The sequence below is a fragment of the Anabrus simplex genome, chromosome 9 (assembly GCF_040414725.1).
Source record: "Anabrus simplex isolate iqAnaSimp1 chromosome 9, ASM4041472v1, whole genome shotgun sequence".
Taxonomy (NCBI): domain Eukaryota; kingdom Metazoa; phylum Arthropoda; class Insecta; order Orthoptera; family Tettigoniidae; genus Anabrus; species Anabrus simplex.
The window spans coordinates 98819152-98844939 of record NC_090273.1 but is presented as its reverse complement, the minus strand read 5'-3'; the positions used below and the strand labels follow the sequence as shown (position 1 = coordinate 98844939).

Here is a 25788-nt window from a genome sequence, read left to right as displayed (position 1 = left end):
TCGTGAAGATCATCAACGTTATCGTCATTCTTTCAACGTGTGTTCAATGTTAAATGGATAAGTCGAATATTTTACAACGATTATATTACTGTCGACAATAAATACCACGAAAATAAACTGCTCGCTCGTTTCTTTTTTTCCGCTACACGCTGCTATACAACGCTTATACTAGGGTCCTGGACTGTATAAGCAATTCAGTGAATAACTATAACAGATGTATACACAGGAGGCTTATAGACGGTTTATTAGTAACGAATTTCGCGTAAACGGTGTATAAACCTTGTATAAAAGTTATACACCGTTTATTAGTAAAACGGTTAGTATTTTACCAGGGGCTGCATGCTCGAGGCGATAAAGGCGTGCTCCGTTCTTTCTGAAGGACCTGAGTTCGATTTCCCGTCAGGAAGTCGTAAAATTTAAGAAACTAGATTTCCACTTCCGGAGATCCAAACGGCCCTGAGGTTCACTCAGCCTACACCAAAAATGAGTACCAGGTTAATTCCTGGGGGCAAAAGCGGTCAGGCTTAGAGCTAACCACCCTACCGAACCAAGTGTAGAGGTTACGGATTGTAGCAGCCTTTACATTTCACCCCTCCAAGCGTCTTCATGGACTGTACGGAGATGACTTTGCTTTTGATTAGTATTTTCTTTCTTTCTTTCTTTCTTTCTTTCTTAACCCCCTTAACGTCCAGGTTTGGTTTTTCCCTCGGACTCAGCGAGGGATCCCACCTCTACCGCCTTAAGGGCAGTGTCCTAGAGCGTGAGATTTCGGGTCGGAGGATACAATTTGGAAGGAGGACCACTACCTTACCCAAACGGCCTCACTTGCTATGCTGAACAGGAGCATTGTGGGAAGGATGGGCAAATTGGAAGGGATAGACAAGGAAGAGGGAAGGAAGCTGCCGTGGCCTTAAATTAGGTACTATGCCAGCATTTGCCTGGAGGAGAAATGGGAAACCACGGAAAACCACTTCGAGGATGGCTCAGTGGACTCCGTTCCAATCCAGTACCCCTTTTCAAATATCGTGGCAGAGTCGGGAATCGAACCCGAGCCCCTGGGGTTGGCAGCTAATCACACTAACCAATACACCACAGAGGCGGACTAGGGGTAGTATTTTACTATTCGTAATATCATCATAACGCAAACATGTATAAAAATGAAGGTGTTATTGACCGTTAATTCGTTACTGCTCTACCATAATTTTCAGGTTTGAAATTGCAAAATATCGAACGATACTATTGGTATTGATTTTATTATTCTGATATTATCGGAGTATCGATACTAGAATATCACAACGTCCTTTCCTATTTCTAGCTCATTACTTCAGGTAATGAATAGGCCTATAGTGAAGTCTTGGGAGTGAGGAGATGAGTTTGAAATGGAAGTTAATAGTAATGTTACTTGCTTTACGCACCACTAACTTCTTTTACGGTTTTCGAAGACGCGGAGGTGCCAGAATTTAGTCCCGCAGGTGTGCATTTACGTGCCAGTAAATCTACCGACACGAGGCTGACGTATTGGAGCACCTTCAAATACCATCGGACTGAGTCAGGATCGAACCTGCCAAGTTAGGGTCAGAAGGTCAGCACTTCAACCGTCTGAGCCACTCATATCACACTATGAAGATGAAGTGGGAAGTCAAGAGTACTACTTGTTGCAAATATTCTCTTGTAGGAAGAGGAGTTAGGGATTGGAGGGGAAAAAATGAAATGGCGTATGACTTTTAGTACCGGGAGTGTTCGAGGACAAGTTCGGCTCGCCAGTTGCAGGTCTTTTGATTTGACTCCCGTAGGCGACCTGCACGTCGTGATGAGGATGAAATGAAGATGAAGACGACACATACACCCAGCCCCGTGCCAGCGAAATTAACCAATTAAGGTTAAAATTCCCGACCCTGCCGGAAATCAAACCCGGGACCCCTGTGACCAAAGGCCAGCATGCTAACCATTTAGCCATGGAGCTGAACAGGGATTAGAGTAATTTACCAAAGCCGAGTAAGTTGACCGTACAGATGTCCGCAGCGCTCTGACGATGGTTTCCCGTGGTTTCCCATTTTGCCACCATGTAAATGCTGGGGCTGTAACTTAACCAAGACCACGGCCACTTCCTTCCAACTCCTAGAACTCTCCTGTGCCATCGTCACCGTAAGACCTATCTGTGTCGGTGCTACGTGAAGCAACTTATAGTCATTAAACAAGACGACTTTGAGTTTTATAATTTCATGTTGCGATTTCTAGCCGAGCGCAGACCTTGTAAAGCAGACCCTCCGGTGAGGGTGGGCGGCATCTACCATATGTAGGTACCTGCGTGTTATTGTGGTGGAGGATAGTTCTATTTGTGGTGTGTGAGTTGTAGGGAAATTGGAGTCAGCACAAACACCCAGACCTCGAGCCATTGGAATTAACCAATGAAAGTTAAAATCCCTGACCCGGCCGGGAATCGAACCAGGGAACGTCTGGACCAAAGGCCAGCACGCTAACCATTTAGCCCCGGAGCCGGACTTCAGTTTAATAAAAACGCGTGTGTGTGGGCACATAGATATCCCTAATTCCGTCGAATAACACCAACGGGTCTGCTCAAGGCTTCACCGTCTCCATCCGACGGACGAATCACCAACAGAAGTCCCGAATGATCTCACTCCATAAAGGGAAATAACGTGAACTGGGTAATGGACAGGGATTGGAGTAATTTACCAAAACCGAGTAAGTTGACCGTACAATTAGGGGCGCGCAGAAGGATGTTCATCCTGATAAATAATTATTTATCAAATTATAATTTGAAGAAAAGAAAGATTTCGATATCTCGCACCGTTGTAATTTTATCAGCTGCTGAAGTTAGCCAATCAAATCGCTTCGCGGGCGAATTCAAATGGGGTTTGCGTGGCAGTGTTGCTAAATCCGACACAGACAGTTAGCATTCCACCACCAAACGCAATCACTTCTCCCCTCTCCCCTCAACCAGGCTCCGAACCCAGAACTGAGATCTCATCAGTCTTACAACCGCGCTCGGACACTCAAACCAAATACAAGGTGACTAGGAGCAGACGTAACAAACTTGCCCCTAAGTCAAATCAAGCACCAACACACCACTCCCTCGCTACAGAAACACGATCCCGCCCCCTCCCAGACCTGCACTCATAACACAGTGCTTTAATTGTCTTAAACTGAACCACTCTGCAGCCTCCTGCTCAGAGCCCACCCGCTGCAACAGATGCGGCGGTTCACACCGTCACACTGATTGTATGGTGCCTAGGGACCAGGCGAGGTGTGCAAACTGCCAAGACAGCCATGCCGCCTCAGTCCCTGGCTGCCCTTAAGTAAAAAGGGCAATTAAAGCACACTACAGACGTGCACAACACCTAAACACACGCACTACACCTCCCCCTCTATTGTCTCCAAGTTCCACCACCCCCGAACTCCGGCCCCCCTACCTATGAACACACCCCCCAGCCCAGCCAGGACACCTCCACCCTCCTCAACACACTTCTCCTCAAACTATTCACGACCCAAAACCCGCTCTCTCCCCCTACGATGCTAAGCAGACAGTTAATCCTTAGTTTAACTTACCACACTCCCCTATTATAAAGACCCCGCCCTAAAACATCACCCCCACCCTCACCCAGCAATATTATGACTTCACTTCCAACAGTACTCCCTAGCTTTTTCTCGTCCGAAGCACTGGAACAGCTGCTTCAACAATCAAGACAGTTAAGCAACATCGTGCGTGGTCACCAACTGGATGGGTGACCACACGTCGGACATTGCTTCGCTCACACCGTCTTAAGACATTCTTGAACTCCATCACTAGAGTTCCAAGGTCATCTTCGAGAAGTCGACCCCAAAAGGGCACAGGACATGTTCTGACCAGTCATGAATAAACTACAACATCGGCCATCAAACAACAAAATCCAGCCTTGGAAAGAGGAAGACATCAAGAAATAGGACTCAAAGCCTCAACCGACTGACAGGCTAAAATCTCACGATGTATGCCCAGCCTGCACCAACGAGACGGTCCTGCTGTTGCTAAATCTGCAAGTGACGTAAGACCGGCATGAGAGCCATGCCGAGAAATCAGCGTCAAACACAAACACAGCGTTTGTTTCAGCCAGTGTCACCGTAGCGTACTTGCTATGACGTGATTCCATCACCTCGGAGGTCTGTATCCAAACTCCTCCCTAGCGAAGTTTTATTCTTCGACTAATGCTCTGATGCCAGTCTTAAGCCACGTATAGATTTAGCAACACTGCCGCGGGAAACCCGTTTGAATTTACGCACGGAGCGATCTGATTGGCTAACTTCAGCGGCTGATAAAATGACAACTGTGCGAGATATAGAATTATTGTTTTCGAATTATTTATCAGCATACCACCCCTTTAATGCTCATATACGCGGTTAACGTTGTATCCGACCACCCTATATAAAAAAAATATTAAAAAACTACGGAGAGATTTGAAAGTGAACCTAGGCTTCTGGCACACTCTGTCGACGAACATTCTGGCGGTGAATTATTGTTTCACCAACAAGACTCGACTCAGCGAACCAAGGTATTAGACTGTAAATATCCTTACGACCATGACCACCAGACAGGTGATGCAAAAATGGAATTTGATTACTTGATAGACCCTTTACTCGTCATAAAACAAATCTTCTCATTATGTAAGATTTTAATTTTTGTTGTATCGCGTGTCCGCCTCTGTGGTGTAGTGGTTAGAGTGATTAGATGCCAACCCCGGGGGCCCGGGTTCGATTCGCGGCACTGCCACGAAATTTGATAAATGATACGAGGGCTGGAACGGGGTCCACTCAGCCTCGGTAGGTCAACTGAGTAGAGGTGAGTTCGATTCCCACTTCAGCCATCCTGGAAGTGGTTTTCCGTGGTTTCCGCACTTCTCCTCCAGTGGTACAAGGGCTGGAACGGGGTCCACTCAGCCTCGGGATGTCAAATGAGGAGAGGAGGGTTCTGTTCCCAACTCAGCCATCCTTTAAGTGGTTTTTCGTGGTTTCCCACTTCTCCTCCAGTCAAATGCCGGGTTGGTACCTAACTCAAGGCCATGGCCGCTTCCTTCCCTCTTCCTTGTCTATCCCTTCCAATCTTCCCATCCCCCCGCAAGGCCCCTGTTCAGCACAGCAGGTGAGGCCACCTGGGCGAAGTACTGGTCATCCTCCCCAGTTGTATCCCCCGACCTAGGGTCTGAAGCTCCAGGACACTGCCCTTGAGGCGGTAGAGGTGGGATCCCTCGCTGAGTCCAAGGGAAAAACTGACCCTGGAGGGTAAACAGATAAAGAAGAATGAAGAAGAAGAAGAAGAAAGGGAAGGAGAAGAAGAAGAAGAAGAAGAAGTTGTGCCGCGTTCTTACATTTTGCGGACCGAGCGTGTTGGCCGTGCGGTTAGGGGAGCGCAGCTGTGAGCTTGCATTCGGGAGATAGTGGATTCGAACCTCACTGTCCGCAGCCCTGAAGATAGTGTTCCGTGGTCTCCCAATTTCACACCAGGCAAATGCTGCGGCTGTACCTTAATTACGGCCACGGTCACTTCCTTCTAACTCTTAGCCCTTTCCTGCCCCATTGTCACCATAAAATCTACCTGTGACGGTGCGACATAAAGCCTACTGTAAAAATTATACATTTTGCTGGCCTTACATGTGGCCGTCATAATATGACTGATACAATATTGTGGATGTACGCTATCAATAGCGAGAGAAAAAATTCTTCAATTTTGTAAAGAGCGTGCTGTAGGGGACGGCATGGTTTGAGTGTCCTATGGGTTGCGAAGAGGGGCTGCCTGGCCGAGGCGGTCAAGGCGTGTTCGGTTCGCCCAGAAGGACGTGGGTTCGAATCCAAGTAGGAAATCGTAAAATTTGAGAAACGAGATTTCCACTTCCGGAGGTGCATATGGCCCTGAGGTTCACTCAGCCTACACCAAAAATGAATACCAGGTTAATTCCTGGGGGCAAAGGCGGCCGGGCGTAGCACTAACCACTCTACCCCATCACGTGCCGCGGTTAACAATGGTGGAAGCCTTTACCTTCCACTTCTCCAAGGGCCTTCATGGCCTGTACGGAGGTGTCTTTGCCTTTGTCTATGGTCTGCGAAGAGGTAAATCCAGACCTATGATGAAGATGGTGTCTCGGATTTTCTTCGACGTAAGAAGGCCAATGCCACTTCTTTCGCAACTCTAGCCTGAGTTAATTAAAAATACCTGCTCAGATACTGACACCAAAGTCATTCAGATTATCTGACAACCTTCTCGTATTTTGCCTCTCCATGAAGCTCGTAAGGAGAGAGCCCAACCGGGGCTTGTCGACTCCCTGTCGCCAGGTTATTACCACTCCCACTCGGTCTTATTATGTCATCTGAGGATCCACTTGTCTTGTTACTCTGCATTTAGTTAAGGACCATGGCTCCAGTGATACTCCATCAGCTCATACTACTGCAGTTGCTATCACTTGTATTTGGTTATACAACATTACATGGTAAGTATTGGACACATTTACTCTTATACAGTATACAAGGCAAGGGTATTTAAGGGTTGTAGTAAGGATGTAATGGAGAGGGAGTATAAGTGGCTGGTAAAACCGCAATTAGAGTGTGGTTCCAGTGCATGGGACACTCACCAGGATTACTTGATTCGAAAACTGGAAAGATCCAAAGGAAATCAGCACCACTTCCTAATAATAATATCTGCCGCTGTGGTGTAGTGGTCACTGTGATTAGCTGCCACCCCCGTGGCCCGGGTTCGATTCCCGGCTCTGCCACGGAATTTGAAATGTGGTACGAGGGCTGGAACGGGGCCCATTCAGCCTCGGGAGGTCAAATGAGTAGAGGAGGGTTCTATTCCCAACTCAGCCATCCTGGAAGTGGTTTTTCGTGGTTTCCCACTTCTCTTCCAGGCCAATGCCGGGATGGCACTAACTAAAGGCCACGGCCGCTTCCTTCCCTCTTCCTTATCTATCCCTTCCAATCTTCCCAGTCCCCCACAAAGCCCCTGTACAGCATAGCAGATGAGGCCACATGGACGAGGTATTGGTCCTCCTCCCCTGTTGTATCCCGCTTCTCACGCTTCACGACACTGCCCTTGAGACGGTAGAGGCGCGATCCCTCGCTGAGTACGAGGAAAAACCAACCTTGGAGGGTAAGCGGATTAAGAAAGAAAAATAATAATAATAATAATAATAATAATAATAATAATAATAATAATAATAATAATAATAATAATGTTATTGTTTCTACGTCCCACAACTAACGGTTTCCGGAGAAGCCGAGGTGCCGGAGTTTTGTCCGTCAGGAGTAAGTCTACCGATACGAGGCTGACGTATTTGAGCAACTTCAAATACCACCGGACTGAGCCAGGATCGAATGTGCCAAGTTGGGGTCAGAAGGCCAGCGCCTCAATCGTCTGAGTCACTCAGCCTGGTGCACCATTGTTCTGGGTGATATCCGACAAACGAGTAGGCCATTACGAAAATGTTCCAAACTTTGGACTGGAAAGACTTGGGGGTAAGGAAATGAGCCGCTCAGCTAAGAGTTATACCGAATGAGTTGGCCGTGCAGTTAGGGTCGCGTAGCTGTGAGCTTGAATTCGGGAGATGGTGGATTCGAATCCCACCGTCGGCAGCCCTGAAGATAGATTTCCGTGGTTTTCCATTTTCACACCAAGGAAATTCCGGGGCTGTATCTTAATTAAGGCCACAGCTGCTTGCTTCTCAGTAGTAGCCCTTCCGTATCCTCGCGTCGCCGAAAACCTTCAATATGTCAGTGGGACATAAAACCATTATATAAACAATTAAGCGGTATGCTTTGAGCTGTCACTGAAGAGGTCACATGGAATGATTTTTACGATTTGTTTTGCGTCGCACCGACACAGATAGGTCATATGGCGACGATGGGATAAGAAAGAGCTGGGAGTGGGAAGGAAGCGGCCGTAGCCTAAATGAAAGCACAGCCCAGCAATTCCCTGGTGTGAAAATGTGAAAACACGGAAAACCATCTTCAGGGCTGCCGACAGTGGGGCTGGAACCCACTATCTCCCGGATGCAAGCTCACAGCTGCGCGCCCTTAACCGCACGGCCATCTCGCCCGATCACATGGAATGGCATTAGTAGATGAATAAGCTTTAACATAGTTAAAACATTCGAACACTTTAGGTGTTCAAATCGTGAAATTAGCAGCGATTTTTCTCAGCATGGCAGCGGTCTCATCAGTTGGACTGTCACACCTTTACAAAACGCTGGTGGCTAATGCGGCGTTGAGACACCACTGCAAGCCTTGTATGTAGGATAATGTAGTGACGGAGCGCTAGGGGAAGTACGAACCTTTACTAGTATAAATGCCTGCCTTTGGCTTTTATTTTTTTAATTCAAACATTAATTTTAATTAATCTTATTTGCTTTACGGCCCACTAACTACTTTTACGGTTTTCGGAGACGTTGAGGTGCGGGAATTTATTCCCACAGGAGTTCTTTTATGTGCCAGTAAATCTACCGACACAAGGCTGGCGTATTTTTTTTTTGCTAGGGGCTTTACGTCGCACCGACACAGATAGGTCTTATGGCGACGATGGGATAGGAAAGGCCTAGGAGTTGGAAGGAAGCGGTCGTGGCCTTAATTAAGGTACAGCCCCAGCATTTGCCTGGTGTGAAAATGGGAAACCACGGAAAACCATCTTCAGGGCTGCCGATAGTGGGATTCGAACCTACTATCTCCCGGATGCAAGCTCACAGCCGCGCGCCTCTACGCGCACGGCCAACTCGCCCGGTGCTGGCGTATTTGAGCACCTTCAAATACCACCGGACTGAGCCAGGATCGAACCTGCCACGGTGCGGTCAGAAGGCCAGCGCCTCAACCCTCTGAGCCACTCAGCACGCCACATTAATTTTAATAGAGTTTCTAAGTTAGAACTCAAGAGAACAAACGGGGCAAATATCTGTTTATAGGAACAGGAATTAGAGAGTTGAATGATTTACCAAGGGAGATGTTCGATAGATTTCTAACTTCATTGAAATAATTTAAGAAAATAATAATGTTATTGTTTTTACTTCCCACTAACTACTTTTGATGGTTTTCGGAGACGCCGAGGTGCCAGAAGTTTGTCCCGCAGGAGTTCTTTTACGTGCCAGTAAATCTACCTACACGAGGCTGGCGTATTTGAGCACCTTGAAATACCACCGGACTGAGGCAGGATTGAACCTGCCAAGTTGGGCTCAGAAGGCCAGCGCTCTACCGTCTGAGCTACTCAGCCCAGGTTTTTAAGTTCTTGATGATGTTAATAGTAGCAGTGTAAAAATCTATCGCAATCAACCGACCGAGAAATATTCAAATTCAAATTCCCCAAATTAGAATAGTTGATATTCCAACGAGCCATTGCCATTCAGATCGACATTAAACCGAGTTGCTGCAACATCATCATCATCATCATCATCTGTTTACCCTCCAGGTTCGGCTTTTCCCTCGGACTCAGCGAGGGATCCCACCTCTACCGCCTCAAGGGCAGTGTCCTGGAGCTTCAGACTCTTGGTCGGGGGATACAACTGGGGAGAATGACCAGTACATCGCCCAGGCGGCCTCACCTGTTATGCTGAACAGGGGCCTGGTGGAGGGATGGGAAGATTGGAAGGGATAGACAAGGAAGAGGGAAGGAAGCGGCCGTGGCGTTAAGTTAGGTACCATCCCGGCATTCGCCTGGAAGAGAAGTGGGAAACCACGAAAAACCACTTAGAGGATGGCTGAGTTGGGAACAAAACCCTCCTCTCCTCATTTGACATCCCGAGGCTGAATGGACCCCGTTCCAACCCTTGTACCACTGGAGGAGAAGTGGGGAAACCACGGAAACCACTTCGAGAATGGCTGAGGTGGGAATCGAACCCACCTCTACTCAGTTGACCTCCCGAGGCTGAGTGGACCCCGTTCCAGCCCTCGTACCACTTTTCAAATTTTCGTGGCAGAGCCGGGAATCGAACCCGGACCTCCGGGGGTGACAGCTAATCACGCTAACCACTACACCACAGAGGCGGACTGCTGCAACATACGAACAATAAATGGTAGAGCACCACAGGGATTCAACACGTGTTTTGTCCGTGAGAGAATAGAAACGGACTGTGGTAGCAGTAACAGTCACCTGTTGTGCCGCAGTTGTGTTGTATGTTCCTTCATCTGCTGTCTGTTAGCAAAATTGTTCGGGTCTCACATATCTTTTTCTTACATTAGTACTCCGCCTTGTAACATTAACTAATGGTTATTGTCATATGCTGTATAATGATATAAAAATGAAGTTTTCAAAGAAGAGTACGGTACGATATCATTTTCAAGAAGAATGGGATCATGATCAGCTTTTTTCGTGATAAAGGATATTGTTACCTAAATTGTAACGTATCAGAAGCAACATCTGAATAAAAGGGAATTTAGAATGGCACTTGAGCACTGTCCACAGCTAATATAGTATACCAGGAAAGTTTCTCCGCAGTGGATTCGCGCTGTATAGAACTCTACAAACAGCAGGTATTATCTGCGCACTTTTTAGTGATAGATTTACACCCTAGTGCTGAAGCGGTCGACTTTGGTTATCTTCGAGATTCGTATTGGCAACCTTTGAAACACAAACTAAGAAGCGCTTATCATCGCTGTGCGCCATCTGGCGTACACTTTAACTACTCGTACTGTTGTTGTTTACACAGCAAAGCCAAACCATAGAATTCATGCTAGGAACACTTTTCGCAACGGGAAATGTTATATAGTATTAAATATTGTGTGTGTGACACAGTTGTTTGCTTAAAATAATAAAGGTTTATAAAATTCATATCGATCGATCATATTATCGATTCAATTCAGATTTCATTTCCATTCAGTTGGCAGTATTAACGGAACCCTTCTTACTTCTCCAACGAGTACAATAATCTATCACTAAAAAGTGCGCGGATAATACACTGTTAGTAAGAACACACGCTCGTAACAGAACAAAACGTAATTTGTGTACCGATACTCGCCTCAATCATAAGAGTTGCTGGAAGTGTTGTCCTCGTTCTTGAAGGCATAGTTCAATCCTCTTACACATGCTGTTGAAGAACTATTGAAAACCTAATTTGTGATTTTACACAATTGACATAATCGGATAACTGAAACTATGCCTCGTCTATGAAAAATATAGTTGATTTAAACTTCAAGTACATGTCAGTTTTTAAATATCTAGATCCACTCTCAATACAATAACCCCTTATTGTGATTAGTTTGTTTTCATTCTTGAACATTGGTAATTTTTTTGAGTTCCACTTGAATTCTCTTACGGCTTGATTTGTTGCCCACATAGAGATTCCAGACGCTTGCGCTAGCTTGCATCTTAATGTTGTAAGACTCCGGAACATTAAATTCGACATTTATTCGCGTTATTATTATTATTATTATTATTATTATTATTATTATTATTATTATTATTATTATTATTATTATTATTTGCTTTACGTCGCACTGACACAGATAGGTCTTATGGTGACGATGGGACAGGAAAGGGCTGGGAGTTGGAAGGAAGTGGCCGTGGCCTTAATTAAGGTACAGCATTTGCCTGGTGTGAAAATGGGAAACCACGGTAAACCATTTTCAGGGCTGCCGACAGTGGGGTTCGAACCTACTATCTCCCGAATACTTATTCATGTTTTTCTTCCGTTAAAATCGCAGGCGTGGTTGGTAACTTATTTATATGTCGTGAACAGAATCGGTTAGACAAAATTTACGTATCAAATCACGTACCGTTTCACGATTTGCGTATCAGGAATTAGAAAAACGCGTACAAAATTTTAGTTTACATTTTCCATGAACTGATCATCTGCACAAAAACGTGTTCCACCAAAAATACTTTCTCTTCTTGAGTGAACATTGCCACAAGAATCCTGTCACCAGTATTGTTTAAATGCACGCACACTGCACTGTTCACCAACCTTCTCTAGACTATCTATTATTCATGTACCCTGTGCCTTTGCCATTCAAGGCCATGTGACTGACCGCGGCCTGGTTGTTGCTGCTGCCAAGTTAATACGTGTATGAATACTTGTACACCACAACTGGTCTAATGCGTAGAAAATTTCCTGACGCTCCGTACTAACTGGACTTTCCACCCAGTACTGAAGTTAGAAAGCATTGACTGAAAGACTTTAAATCCAAGTTATCATCACAACAGAATAACTTCAAAACCCATATACTGTATATGACCGAAAGCAGCAATTATTGTACCATTCAGAGTAAGCCCTAGTCTTGTAAAATGTAAAGTGTTTAGTGATGGCAAATGTATTAAGGACACGTTTCTTGAAATGAGAGTAGTACTTTTTGAAAATTTCAAAAACACTAATAATTATGGTACTACTTTTCAAGCAGTCACGAAATACAGTTAGCTGAAATAAATGAACACGTGAGTCAACAACTGCAAGTAGACAAGTGAGTCTACTTTTAACGGTGTCCAGACATTTGCGGTCGCTGAGATATACTTGTGGCCACTCACAGAAATTCCCCAGCAGTAACAGGAGATCTGCGGTTAATGCAGCAGCGGGTTGGCCTCATTAGCTTAATGTCAGGCTATCCCCGTTAACCTTCCTGGGCTCCTGCTCGCTCGCGTCGAAAACAACACTTTTCTCGCGCGCGCATTATTTACAGACTGATACCTTCAGCCATCATTGTGCACATTCCAATGGTTTTATATGTACAAAAAGTGTAGGGAAAGTCAACATGGAATCGTCACCTTCGTGTGTTTGAAGGGGAAGAACAAGTCACATTATGCTTTCGGAAACATACAATTTAGCAATTTATAAACAAAAGTATAAAACATCCCAATGTATATTGTGTTGAACGTTGAATTAGATCAAATGACGGTTTTTTGAGTAACAATACCTTAAAATCAACAGATGGTTGAAAGACATTGAAATGTCGTATGGCTTTTAGTGCCGGAATATCCCAGGACGGGCTCGGCTCGCCAGGTGCAGGTCTTTTGATTTGACTTCCGTAGGCGACCTGCGCGTCGTGATGAGGATTAAATGATGATGAAGACAACACATACACCTAGCCCCTGTGCTATTGGAATTAACCAATTAAGGTTAAAATCCCCGACCCAGCCGGGAATCGAACCCGGGACCCTCTGAACCGAAGGCTAGTACGCTGACCGTTCAGCCAACGAGTCGGACGTTGAAAGGCATTTAAAACGGGTACTTTTTGCGTTCCACCTACGATAAAAAATATTACTACACTGGAGGACTTTTCTTTTTTTTTTTTTTTTTTTGCTAGTTGCTTTACGTCGCACCGACATAGATAGGTCTTATGGCAACGATGGGACAGGAAATGCCTACGAATGGGAAGAAATCGGCCGTGGCCTTAATTAAGGCACAGCCCCAGCATTTGCCTGATGTGAAAATGGGAAATGGAACACCACAGAAGACCATTTTCAGGACTGCCGACAGTGGGGTTCGAACCCACTATCTCCCGGATGCGGGCTCACAGATGCGCGCTCCTAACCGCACGGTCAACTCGCCCGGTAAAGGCGGAAAAAATATCTGAACACCATGAATTAAGGAATGTAGAATACGGAAATTTTGGCAATATGTTTGTCGAGGTAACATACTCAATTGATTAAAGGTACAGGTTATTATCTGCGCAAGAAAAGCCATCGCAAATATGTCAAGCTGGTCCATTAATAACCGGTGTAATCGCCTGACTGTTCAATGCAGGCATGCAAACGTGCATGCATTGTGACATGCAGGTGCCGGATGTCAGCTCGTGGGGTGGAGTTCCATGGCTGTTGCGCTTGGTTGGTCAATGCAGGGACGGTTAATGCTGGTTGTGGATGACGCTGGAGTTGTAGTCCAATGATGTTCCATATGTGCTCGAATGGGGACAGACCGGGGGATCGAACAGGCCAATGCAACATGTCGACACTCTGTAGAGCACATTGGGTTACAACAGCGACATGGGAGTTTGTATTACCTCATGGAAAACACCTCCGGGAATGCTGTTCATGAATGACAACACAACAGGACGAATCACCAGACGGACATACACTACACATCTGAAGTCAGGGTCCGTGAGATAATCACGAGAGTGGTCCTACTGTCATAGGAAATTGCTCCGCAGACCAGAACTCCCGGTGTAGTTCTAGCATGTCGACACTGCAGACAGATCGAATGCAGGCGCTCACCGGCCGCCTCCTAAAAAACACACGGCCATCACTGGCACCAAGGCAGAACGGGCCTTCAATGGAAAAACACAACGGCCCTCCACTCCATCCTCCAATGCTGCCAGCACGCGTGCACAGTGGAGACATTCCAGGCAAGTCGTTCTGCAACAGCGTGGAAGGAAAATCCAACTTCGCGTAGCTCTATTTTACGGCCTCGTTCAACCGCATTGAGCTGTTTATACTAGCCTCTTCGTCGTCGTACAGGCATTCCTGACCCACTCACAGTCACTCCATCCAATCTCACAGGTCACCAACGCTCTCTTTTCTCGGGGGGCGAAGCCCGCTTCCCCTGCGTGGCAATCGACACTAATCTACATTCGCCCCGACATGCTATTGATTTCTAAGGAAAAAAGAGATATCAGGAAGAAGTGGGAAGTGATAGAAAGGAGTATCTGCCTGTTTCCATGTTAAACATGCTACCAAGGCCAGAGTTTGTGTTAGGTATTTGGTATTAAGGAATGGTATTAAAGGTCAGGGAAAAACCACATAGGCGGAAAAAAGAAAGCGCCTACATGTAAAACCTGACAAATTTTGCTAGCACATGAAGGATGTGGTTTCTGGATAGGTCCAGGTGTTTGTGTTAGTAGAGAAAAGGTATCATGCTCCAGCCATGATCCATATTCTCGCCAGTCCAGTTATCAAGGGATCAGTCCGTCTGGGCATTGCCGTGACTAGTGTGGGCCTTGCCGGTTGCGGAGCCATGCGTCGATAGCCACTAGGTCCCGTTGGCACAGCGGCCCCCTTGGCCTCGGCGGGGGCCTCCTGGATGGGGTGGGTCATGACGCTGGGCCTCCTTCCTGTCTGCCCGCGCCATGGTCCGATACACAGGGCAACTGCGATGGGAGGCCGGGTGGCCCCCGCGAAGCACACCGGCGTCTCTTTAGGTGCTGCGCAGGCCGTGTAGAGGTGATCACCCCCTCAACGGTTGCAACTCACTACGAGCCCACACCTCTCCTGCCGGTGGCCCCACCTCAAACAACGGGAACACTGCAAGAGTTGCTGACGGGGACGTTTCGATCTCACCTGATTGCGGCTACCCGCTGAGGTCCTAATTGGCTCCTTGGTCGACTGATGTCCTGGGAGCAGTCCTGGGTTGCGGCTGGGCGGCCCTCTCCTGGTGGGCAAGCGTCGCCACCTTCTTTCTTGTCCGAGGGCGGCGTCTGTTTTCTGGCGGCGGTCTCTGCTCGGCGGGAGAGGAGGCTTCGTCCTGGTGGCCCTCCTCCTGGCCTGGTGACCCTTGGGTACGGGGTGGTCCCGCTGCAGCGCCGGCTTCTCCCTCTTCCTGGTTGGCAGCGGCGGCGTCGGTCGTTGCTGTCATCCTATTGCATTCCCTGTCCTGAGGAACGCACGTCGATGTCTGCATCGTGAACGAGGCGCTAGCAGGCCGAGCCTGCGTGGCAGCCTCTGAACGCCCGGGGGCGTCCGTCTCCGTGCCGCCTTTCAACCGGGTCGCCTTCCTGGTCTGCGCCCGGGCAGGTGGTGGACGTTCTTTGTTGGCGGGTGTGTCGGTCTGCGTGTACTTCGTCAAGTACAGCAAATCAACTTGGGTCGCGCCGTAGCGGCGCTCCCGAGCGCCGCGGTCTTCCTCAGTCCTCGGCTCCGGTGGAGCCAAGAAGCATGGGCCCGTTCCCAACTGCTTGTTCCTCTGCCTCCTGGCAGTCTACGTCTGGACTGTGGACGTCCCCTGTGACGTCCGGGTGGCTGCCTCCTGCCTGCCGGTTTTGGCAGAGCAGCTGCTCCTTCCTGGAAGTCGGGTGACCTGAAAGTAAGCAGCTTAGCTCCTCTCATAGCAGCCGATCGGCCCTGGGTCCATGAGTCGAATGATTATCGCCCAGTTCAGGATGTTCTCGACGGCATCGGTTGAGAGGTCCTTCCCTGTAGCCCCCTTTAGCCTGGTGAGGAGTTCAAAGATGAGGTAGGCCTCCCCGTAGCCGTCGTGTGCTGGTCGATAGTACACCATCAGTGTAGGCAGACCCAGACTCAGCGAGACGGCCCTGTGGTCGACCCGCTGTACAATTCCGCCACAGTTCCCCTGTAGTCCTCTGGTAGGTCGTCTGCCAATTCCGCCGTAGTCATCCTGGTCCTCCTGAAATAAAGCTCCTGAAAGAGAATGCGAGCACTGAGAAGTGCTTAGCTCAGACAAAAGCTCTTTCGAAAATGTATCAATCAGTACAGCTGCCTGACTAGTACTTGGAAAGTACAGATCGCCTGGCGAGGAGAGGTGAGTCAGCGGGAAGCACGTACGTTCTCTCGCTGTGACTGCCAAGCTCGTCCTCTAACTCTCTCTCACGGTACAGTCCGTATTTAAAGCAAACCAGATGTGCAATGTAATTTGGCCGCAACTAGCGCCACGCTAATGCGATTTGCGGAAAATTCTAATCAACGTAATATTTTAGATGTATAAACACGCCTACTAACGTTCGTTAATCTAGCGCAACGTCTTCATGGTGTTTGGATATTCTTTTCCGCCGTTGTATAATTATAAATTCAAAACTTAATGTGAAATGAAGCGAGTAAAATGGTGACGTCATTGGATTTTCTGTAAGCCTATTGGTTATTTAATGAACAACCTCCAAACTCGAGTTCATACAGTACAATAATTTGGTCGACAGTCGACAGTTTTAAAATGCGGATTCCCATCACACTTAAACCAGAATATTAATCTAGAACGAGAGAGCAGGAGCTCAGGCTGGTTAGCGGGGATATCCCGAGATTAAGTTAATGAGGCCCACCCCTTGCTGCAGTGACTGCTGGGAAATTTCTGTGAGTGGGCACAAGTTTATCTCAGTGACCGCAAATGTCCAGCAACCCCTTTAACTCCAGCTTTATGAATAATCTAACTATTCTTTAACGTTTCTACTGTTAGGCCTAAACACACATCAACCTTGGAACTGTCAAAGTGTATTCTTGTTGCTTTATGATTTCAGATTCTTCCGCACAACCACCATGGAACTTTACATGGGTCGACCAATTGAAAAAACATCTGTTCACAAATTATGACAAGCATTCCCGGCCAACGAATGGTTCTTCCAACACTACGGTTGTCAAATTTGGTATATCCGTGCAACATGTGGATTTTGTGAGTTATTTACTACAGAAATTAGTTCCTGATATCAAACTACTGTATATCACAATATTTTTTCAATATTATTTATAAAGCTAATACAATGGTTTCATAGTAATTTACCCACATATGTTTACAAGTTACTTTACGTCGCACCGACGAAGGGACAGGAAAGGGCTAGGAGTGGGAAGGAAGCAGCCGTGGCCTTAATTAAGGTACAGCCCCAGCATTTGCGTGGTGAGAAAATAGAAAACCATCTTCAGGGCTGCCGACAGTGGGGTTCGAAAGCACTATCTCCCGCATACTGGATACTGGCCGCGCTTAATTGGCTGCAGCTATCGAGCTCAATTTACCCATACAGTTTTTTTACGTCTCACCAGCACAGATGGGTCTTATGGTGACGATGGGATAGGAAAGGGCTAGGAGTGGGAAGGAAGCGGCCGTGACCTTAATTAAGGTGTAAATGGGAAACCACGGAAAACCATCTTCATGGCTGCCAATAGTGAGGTTCGAACCCACTATCTCTCGAATACAAACTCACGGCTAAGTGAGTCAAACCACGCAGCCAATTGCTCGGTTTTGTACAGAAAAGGCAGTAAAGGGAAAGGGAATCACAATTCAAGGAGAAGAAATTAAAACTCTAACGTTTTCCGATTATGCATTTTATCTAAGTCTGTAGAAGATCTGGAGAAATTGCTGAATGGTATGGCACAACTCGGAGAAGGAGTACAAGACGAAAATAAATAAATCAAAAACCAATGTAATAGAGAGCAGTCGAACGAAATCAGGTGATGCATCCCTTGGCAACATGTTTTCTGGTGCGCAAATTGTTAGTTGATTTCATCTACTGCGCAGGCAGTGGGTCACTCTTAACAGAATACGGACAGGCCAAGGAAGATGCAGGGACTCACTCTACAAGTGGAACTACATACGAGGACGGTTTGAAAAGTTCTCGGAATCACCGCTAGATGTCAATGCTAGAGCAACGAGGTTCCCGCGCAATAATCGCACATCCTTTGTGAGTGAACACGTGGCGCGTTAGTGCTCTAGCTCCAGGAGTGTGGTAGTGACGACTCTTTGTTGCTGTTCCCGCGTAGTGATTTGTGACAATGGAAAAAACTGAGATTCGAGCAGTGATTAAATACTTTGTAAAGAAAGGTATGAAAACAAAGGAAATTCATGCCGACTTTCAGAACACACTGGAGAACTCCGTTCCTTCATGCTCAACTGTTGCCAAGTGGACCAGCGAGTTTAAATTTGGTCGGGAGAGCTTGGATGATGATCCGCGTAGTGGACGGCCAAAAAGTGTCACGACCCCAGAATTTATCGCAAAAGTGCATAAATTGGTCATGGAGGATCGTCGACTGAAAGTGCGGGAGATTGCTGAAGCTGTAGGGATGTCTTCTGAACGGGTATATTATATTTTAACCGAAGAATTGGGTATGAAAAAATTATCCGCAAGATGGGTGCCGCGGCTCTTGACATTGGACAATAAACGCACCAGATTTACTATACCCTCTATCATTGTCCCATTTTTGCTAATTTCTTTCCAAAACTTACTATTGATACCATTGCAACCCCCCGCCGACCTGCCCCTGATTCTTCTTATCACTCCCAAAGTTTATTTTCTTATAATTTCCTTATCTAGTTCGTAAACTGCCACTCTTCTATTCCTCCAAATTGCTTCTTCCCCCGTCTCACTCAACCATATCTCCCCCTTCCCCCCGAGTAATTCACTAAAGTAGCTCACCCACTGTACCTCTCAACACTCGTTTTCTCTAGGCTCCTTCCACCCTTAATTATTATGTTTATCCTTCCCCAAACTATTTCAATGCTGTTCAACTTACATTATTTATGGCTTCAGTTTGTTCCTCTAATCACGCCTTTTTTTTTACCTCACAAATTTTCTTTCTGTAATCTTTCCTTAACTTACAGAAGACATCTCTTTCTGCGCTCCCACCTTTTTTTCTATACTCTCCTAACGCTCCCAACACCCTCTTTCACATTCCTTCACACTCTTTATTAAACCATTCTTCTCCTTCTACCTTTTTCCATCTGAGCTATCATCTTTATTGGATGTAGCATTCATTCCAAGGCTTTATCAATATTATTCTCCTCTAACGCTCTTTCCCATCCATATTTTTGAAAGTATAATTCTTCTTTTACTACCATATCCCAATACCGTTCCACTTTCTCTGTCAATTTGTACTTATTATACCCACTCCCTAGTTCATCCTTCATCTTAACTTCTTTCCTTATATGCTTCTCCTCCACTCTTTTAACAGAACCAACACTGGGAAATGGTGTGATTCAATCCAGTCTCCTACTTACATCCTTACAATATCCTCTAACACTCTTTCCGAGCTTAAAACTATATCTATCTCACTACCTCCCGGCTCTGAAACATAGGTCAACTTCCCCGTACTGTCACCCTCCTTCCACCCATTCAGAATATATAAATTTCCCGCTGCGCACAACTCTAAGAACTTCTCCCCATAGATGTTTATAATTTTATCCTCACTTCTTCTACTTTTCAACATACACCTCCCTTCTTCCCTACTATATACTGGGCTCTGTTCCCCTGTAAAAATCACACACTGCATTTACTGTCGTCTTGAAAACTATGGGCCCAATCATTCGTCTTGGACTAACAGCACACCAACCATGAATCTTCCCATCATAATGAGAGACTTCATAAATACCATTAGGGTTTTCTGCATATCAATAGCGAAAGTTATAACTCACATCGTTCGCAGCTGCAAGCTACGTGCTTACTCGGGTAGCTGGGCTGATTTCTTGATTCAGTCAGAGGCAGTGTTAGAGTGGATCGAAGGGCTGGACATCCTGATATGAAATTCTTTTCTTGTTATTCTAATATATTCAATTGTATATACAGGGTCTCCCATATAAACCCAGACCGAGCTCACGCTCTTCGTACTCTGCGCTACGGCACCTGCCTCAGCCGAACTTACGTGGCGCGGCCGCCCTGCTTTTGCATGTATAAAATCTTACCGTATAAAAGATGCTGGAAGTGTCGTCCTTCCTGGGTTATACAGGCATTGTGTCCGGTAATCACATTTTGGCTGACGAGAGTAAATTCTGCCATTGTAATGTTTCTGAAACCAGGCCTCATCCGAAAACAACATGAGCTGTGGGTCGAATAAACGATCATTCAATGATGTGAGATGCCACTCACAATATCTCACACCTGTGGCTGGATTAGCAGATTTTAAACAATGTTAAAACGGTTCGTGTGCGCGCATGTTTTTTATTAAGCACTGAGCCAGTAGTGTCAAATGTATTTACAATCACGTGAATCTGAACTTCACCAAGAAATTGCTGAACAAATGCATTGGGTACCCGTCGAGCCGACTCGTACTTAAAATAACTTCTACATACGAAAATAACTGTCTCGCCATGTTAACAGCTGAGATTCAGACTGGCGACTGCTATTTCAAACATGTGCACGACCCTTGCAAGGTGAAGAACTATGCGGGCGCCTCCCGTACTGCTGCTTGCGTCTCGGAGAGTAAAAACGCCGCTGAACGGTCTGGGTTAATATGAGAGACCCTGTATGTAAATGTTATAGATAAGATGGTGCAGGAAATGGAGTCTTAAAGAAAGCAGATGAATATTGTTACTTGGGTAGTAAAATAACTAACGATGGCAGAAGTAAGGAGGACATAAAATACAGACTAGCGCAAGAAAGGATGACCTTTCCTGAGATAAGAAAATTTCTCACTTCGAACATTGGTGTAGGAATTAGGTATATATTTTTGAAGAATTTCGTAGTTTCGTCTGGAGCGTGGCATTGTATGGAAGTGAAAGACAGAAATAGAGAATAGAAGCTTTTGAAATGTGTGTTACAGAAGAATGCTGAAGGTGAGATGGGTAGGTCGAATCACAAGTGGAGTGATAGTGGATCGAATTGGTGAAAGGAGAAAGAATTGGCGAAATTTGGCCAGAAGAAGTAATAGAATAACAGGGCTCATGTTAAGACACCCAGGTCTTGTTCAGATAGTTTTTGAGGGAAGTGTACAGTATGTGATCAAAACGGCAGGGGCAGACCAAGATATGAATATGCCAGACAGATTAGAGTAGATGTAGGATGCCATAGTTACGTAGAAGTGAAAAGGTTAGCACAGAATAGGGTAGCATGGAGAGGTGCATCAAACCAGTCCTTGGACTGATAGGGTGTAACAAACCATGTGGCCAAAATTTCAGGTTGGGTTCCTCGTGTGTAGTGAAGACAAAACGATTATATGAACACGTGCCTGGAAATGCTTGGTTGGAGCGCTATTAAGGCTTGCAAGTAGGACCAGTATTCACTCCAGACCTTTTGTTTGCAGGCAAAAAATGCGAGACATATATTATATGCTTTTATAATGTGTATTGACGTGTGGAGGGCGAATGATGTGGGCTTGATTATCTTATCGCCTGTACATGGATTACAGTCCTGCAAAGAAACGTAACCCATAGTCTATGGGTCAGCGGATACAGAGTGGGGCTCGGCCCACAAGTGGCCACGCTGGTCCGTAGTCCGGCAGTTCAATACTCCGACCAGCCAACCGAGCACAGGAAGGGTGGCCACGGCTCTACCGTGGCTCTACGCCTCTGTACTCGGGAGGCGGAGAGAGGCTCGTCCCCACCACCGGCTGTCCTGAGAATGGCTTTCCGTGGTTTTCCATTCTCCCGCACTAAGGCGAATGCCGGGATAGTTCCTAGTATATGCCTCGGCCGCCAACCCTTTCACTTTCTCCGATACAAATCTCCTGGCCTGAGAGACGACGTCACCGTCTATGTGGAATAAAAATATATATTAGCAGGAGGAGGAGGAGGAGGAGGAGGAGGAGGTAGTAGTAACCCATAACCCATAACGGACACAAGTTGAGTTAATCTTGTTTCTTTTCGACATAGGAGGAATCCATGCCCGAATATTTACCCACTTGTTTCGTTTCACCCAATATATATATTTCGGAGGATTGGTTAACCATATTGTGCACCCCCTTTTTTTTCTGTTTCAGGATGAGCTGAAATCTATAATGACAGTGAACGCTTATATCAGAATGGTGAGTATGGCATTCAAGGTTTTTTAAATATTTTAAGTATATTCAAGGGTGAAAAATATCCACGCTTCTAGCCCTTCAGGAAATGTTGAAAACGTCCCAGGGATATGAGCTACGAATTTTAGGTGAATAAAATATAATAAAATTCGAGAATATATTATTTATATATTCCTAAAAATTGCAAACGTTTTCTTAACTATCGTTATGCGGTCGATTAGATGACGGCCGACTTGATGCGTCGCTGGAGCGCAGTGAGGGTCCAGTCGGCCGTGATTAGATTAGCAGATTTCTTTTCTTCTACCACTACGAGCGTTAATGTGAGTCAATGCATTGTTTCATTTAAACACCACTACGAGCGCAAATGTGAGTCAATGCACAGTTTCACTTAAGGGGGCGTTAACTTAGCTTTCTCCCAAATTGTCGAAAAACATTTAAAATTCATATTCTTGGCAATGCTTTCACCATTGTATCTGAAATTTTGTCCAGATACCATATGCATATGGCTGCAAATAGACAAGAAATTTCAATTCTGAATACTACAGGGCTACCAAGTTACAGCTCCTATATTTTACCACTTTTATCTCTGATACAGTGTCACTAAAGGTACATTTTTTAAAAAAGTTTTGAAATGAGAGCACTGAAACTTCCTAGTCATAAGGAGGTGTGCATGTGGCATGATCTAAGGAAGATAAATTGTTATACTTCATCAACTTTCAAAATTATGATTTTAAAATTTTTAAAAAAAATTTTTCTCCTAACCGAAGGAAATTATTTTAATTTTGGTCCGTCAGATTATGCTCATGAGAGATATAAAGCATCCCTAAAATGTATCCAACTTTCTTAGCTAGGTTTTGATAAAATGTACCTTTGTGGACAAATATTCAATTTAGAGATAAACGCGTTCAAAGAAAAGTTGCTGTGAGCCACACGCACACAAACGTCAAACACTATTAGCCCATAAATCATAAAGTAACATAGATATTAGCACGAAACAACTTTTCCTAGAATGTTTAAGGTCTGCAACATTCAAAAAGACAAAAATGTAAAATGTGATATTTTTTTACCGAAAAGCTAAGTTAACGCCCCCTTTAAGCCCTTATACTTACATTCGGTGTGGACATTTTTCAAAAATCAAAAAACGCCTGAGGGTATTAACCAAAGAACATATTACAGAAAGTATTGTGTAAATGAGTTAATTTGGCTAAGATTTGAAGCAAAAAGAAAACGAAAAAAGAAACGAGCAATTATAGGCTGTTTTTTAGAACTGCATTTAGGACGGAAGTGATTTTCGAAATTTGGTTTTTAGTTTAGGGGCTGCCTGGCCTAGGCGGTAAAGGCTTGCTCGGTTCGCCCGGAAGGACGTGGGTTCGAATCCCCGTCAGGAAGTCGTAAAATTTAAGAAATGAGATTTCCACTTCCGGAGGTGCATATGGCCCTGAGGTTCACTCAGCCTACAACAAAAATGAGTACCAGGTTAATTCCTGGAGGCAAAGGCGGCTGGGCGTAGAGCTAACCACTCTACCCCATCACGTGCCGAGGTTAAAAATGATGGAAGCCTTTACCTTCCACTCCTCCAAGGGCCTTCATAGCCTGTACGGAGGTGACTTTGCTTTGCCTTTTGGTTTTTAGTTTGATATGTCTATCGAACAATCACACTTTGAAAAGGCCCTTTAGCCCTTCACCTTTCGGCACAATAGAGGAAAATGCTTAATTTTACGTTTTTCGTAGTATGGGTACTACTTTGTGTGCTAAGAAAATGTCTTCATCATTAAAACGAAGAAAACTGTTTGCAGCCGAAAGTACACGCCGTACTGATCTACTCACTATTAGATAACTGTAGACTAGTACTAGTAGTAACTAGTTATGTCTCAAAATATATTAACGAGTTGCTGTTAGTTAATGAATTATTTATCGGGCGAGTTGGCCGTACAGTTAGAGGCGCGAAGCTGTTTCCCATTTTCACACCAGGCAAGTGCTGGGGCTGTGCCTTAATTATGGCCACGGCCGCTTCCTTCCCACTCCTAGGCTTTTCCCATCCCCTCGTCACCATGAGACCTATCTGCTCCGGAGTGACTTAAAACAAATTGTAAGAAAAAAAATGAATAATTAAACATGCAGGTATATTATTATTTTTCCACTCAATGTTTAAACACTTGAATAAATAGCAGTCCGCCTCTGTGGTGTAGTGGTTAGTGTGATTAGCTGCAGCCCCCGGAGGCCCGGGTTCGATTCCCGGCTCTGCCACGAAATTTAAAAAGTGGTACGAGGGCTGGAACGGGGTCTACTCAGTCTCGGGAGGTCAACCGAGTAGTGGTTGGTTCGATTCCCACTTCAGCCATCCTGGAAGTGGTTTCCCGTAGTTTCCCACTTCTCGCCCAGGAAAATGCCGGGATGGTACCTAACTTAGGCTACGGCCGCTTCCTTCCCTCTTCCTTGTCTATCCCTTCCAATCTCCCAATTGTCCCATCCCCCACTAAGGCCCCTGTTCAGCATAGCAGGTGAGGCCGCCCGGGCGAGGTACTGGTCATTCTCCCCAGTTGTATCCCCGACCCAATGTCTCACGCTTCAGGACACTGCCCTTGAGGCGGTAGAGGTGGGATCCCTCGCTGAGGGAAAAACCAACCCTGGAAGGTAAGCAGATTAAGAAAGAAAGAAAGAATGAATAGCAATGGCAGTCACTGTACTTCTTAATGTACATCGATTCCCTTCTTTTCTTTCCAATTCTTCAGTGAGAAAGGATTTAATGTGATGGTGCCGTGAGTACCTAAGGAGCTCTCAACGTCTGAAGAATACCAGAATATGACCAAAGGTTTTCTCTTTCTCTCTGTGGCAATACCAACAGAGTTTATTGCCCCGGGATCTGTCCGGTACCGAGCGCATCACAGAAACATAAACATTCATCTTTATAGCCTCTCTCCAAGCGTTGCAAGACAGTCCGGTACGATCCCTCACCCAAGATTTTGCTGATGTATACTCTTTGTAAAGTAGCAGTCCGAGTCGTTTTTGTGATAGTGAACATCAGAAAGTAAATTCACGTTCTTGTAGCTGTTCACAGATCTTCTTAGTTTCGTACGGGTTGTCCTGGTTGGTAATTTTCCGACTAACACTATCCTTTAACATGAGACGTGCAAAACAGTTCCGACCTGTCCACGTTAGAATCCCTCGAAGCAGCAGCGAGTGGATTGTCAATCTTAAGTATGATGTCACAGGCATTAATGCGCTGTAGGTAAACTTTCCACGAGGCTTTAAAAAGAGCGAACTCTTTGTATTTCTTTCCGGAGAACACCATGCCATCTGGTGTATCCTTTTGCAATGGGTACAAATTCCAAAAAAGGATAGTAGCACACATCAGTATTTCTTCAATATATTGTAAGAGAGGAATATGTTATATTTTCTTTGGATCAAGTCGCTCAGGAACATCGAGAAGGTCGACTTACTTCCCAAACAGGGAATCA

General features: G+C 45.6%; 1 protein-coding gene across 1 annotated transcript in view; it reads left to right on the top strand.

Moving 5' to 3' along the window:
* Window positions 1-6397: 6397 nt before the first annotated feature.
* The window catches only part of LOC136880886 (acetylcholine receptor subunit alpha-type acr-16), a 111839-nt gene continuing 92448 nt past the window's right edge, over window positions 6398-25788 (top strand). Inside the window, exons 1-3 of the mRNA XM_067153419.2 lie at window positions 6398-6473; window positions 17131-17282; window positions 22292-22336. Coding sequence (XP_067009520.1) covers window positions 6398-6473; window positions 17131-17282; window positions 22292-22336 — 273 coding nt within the window. The remainder of the gene's footprint in view (window positions 6474-17130; window positions 17283-22291; window positions 22337-25788) is intronic.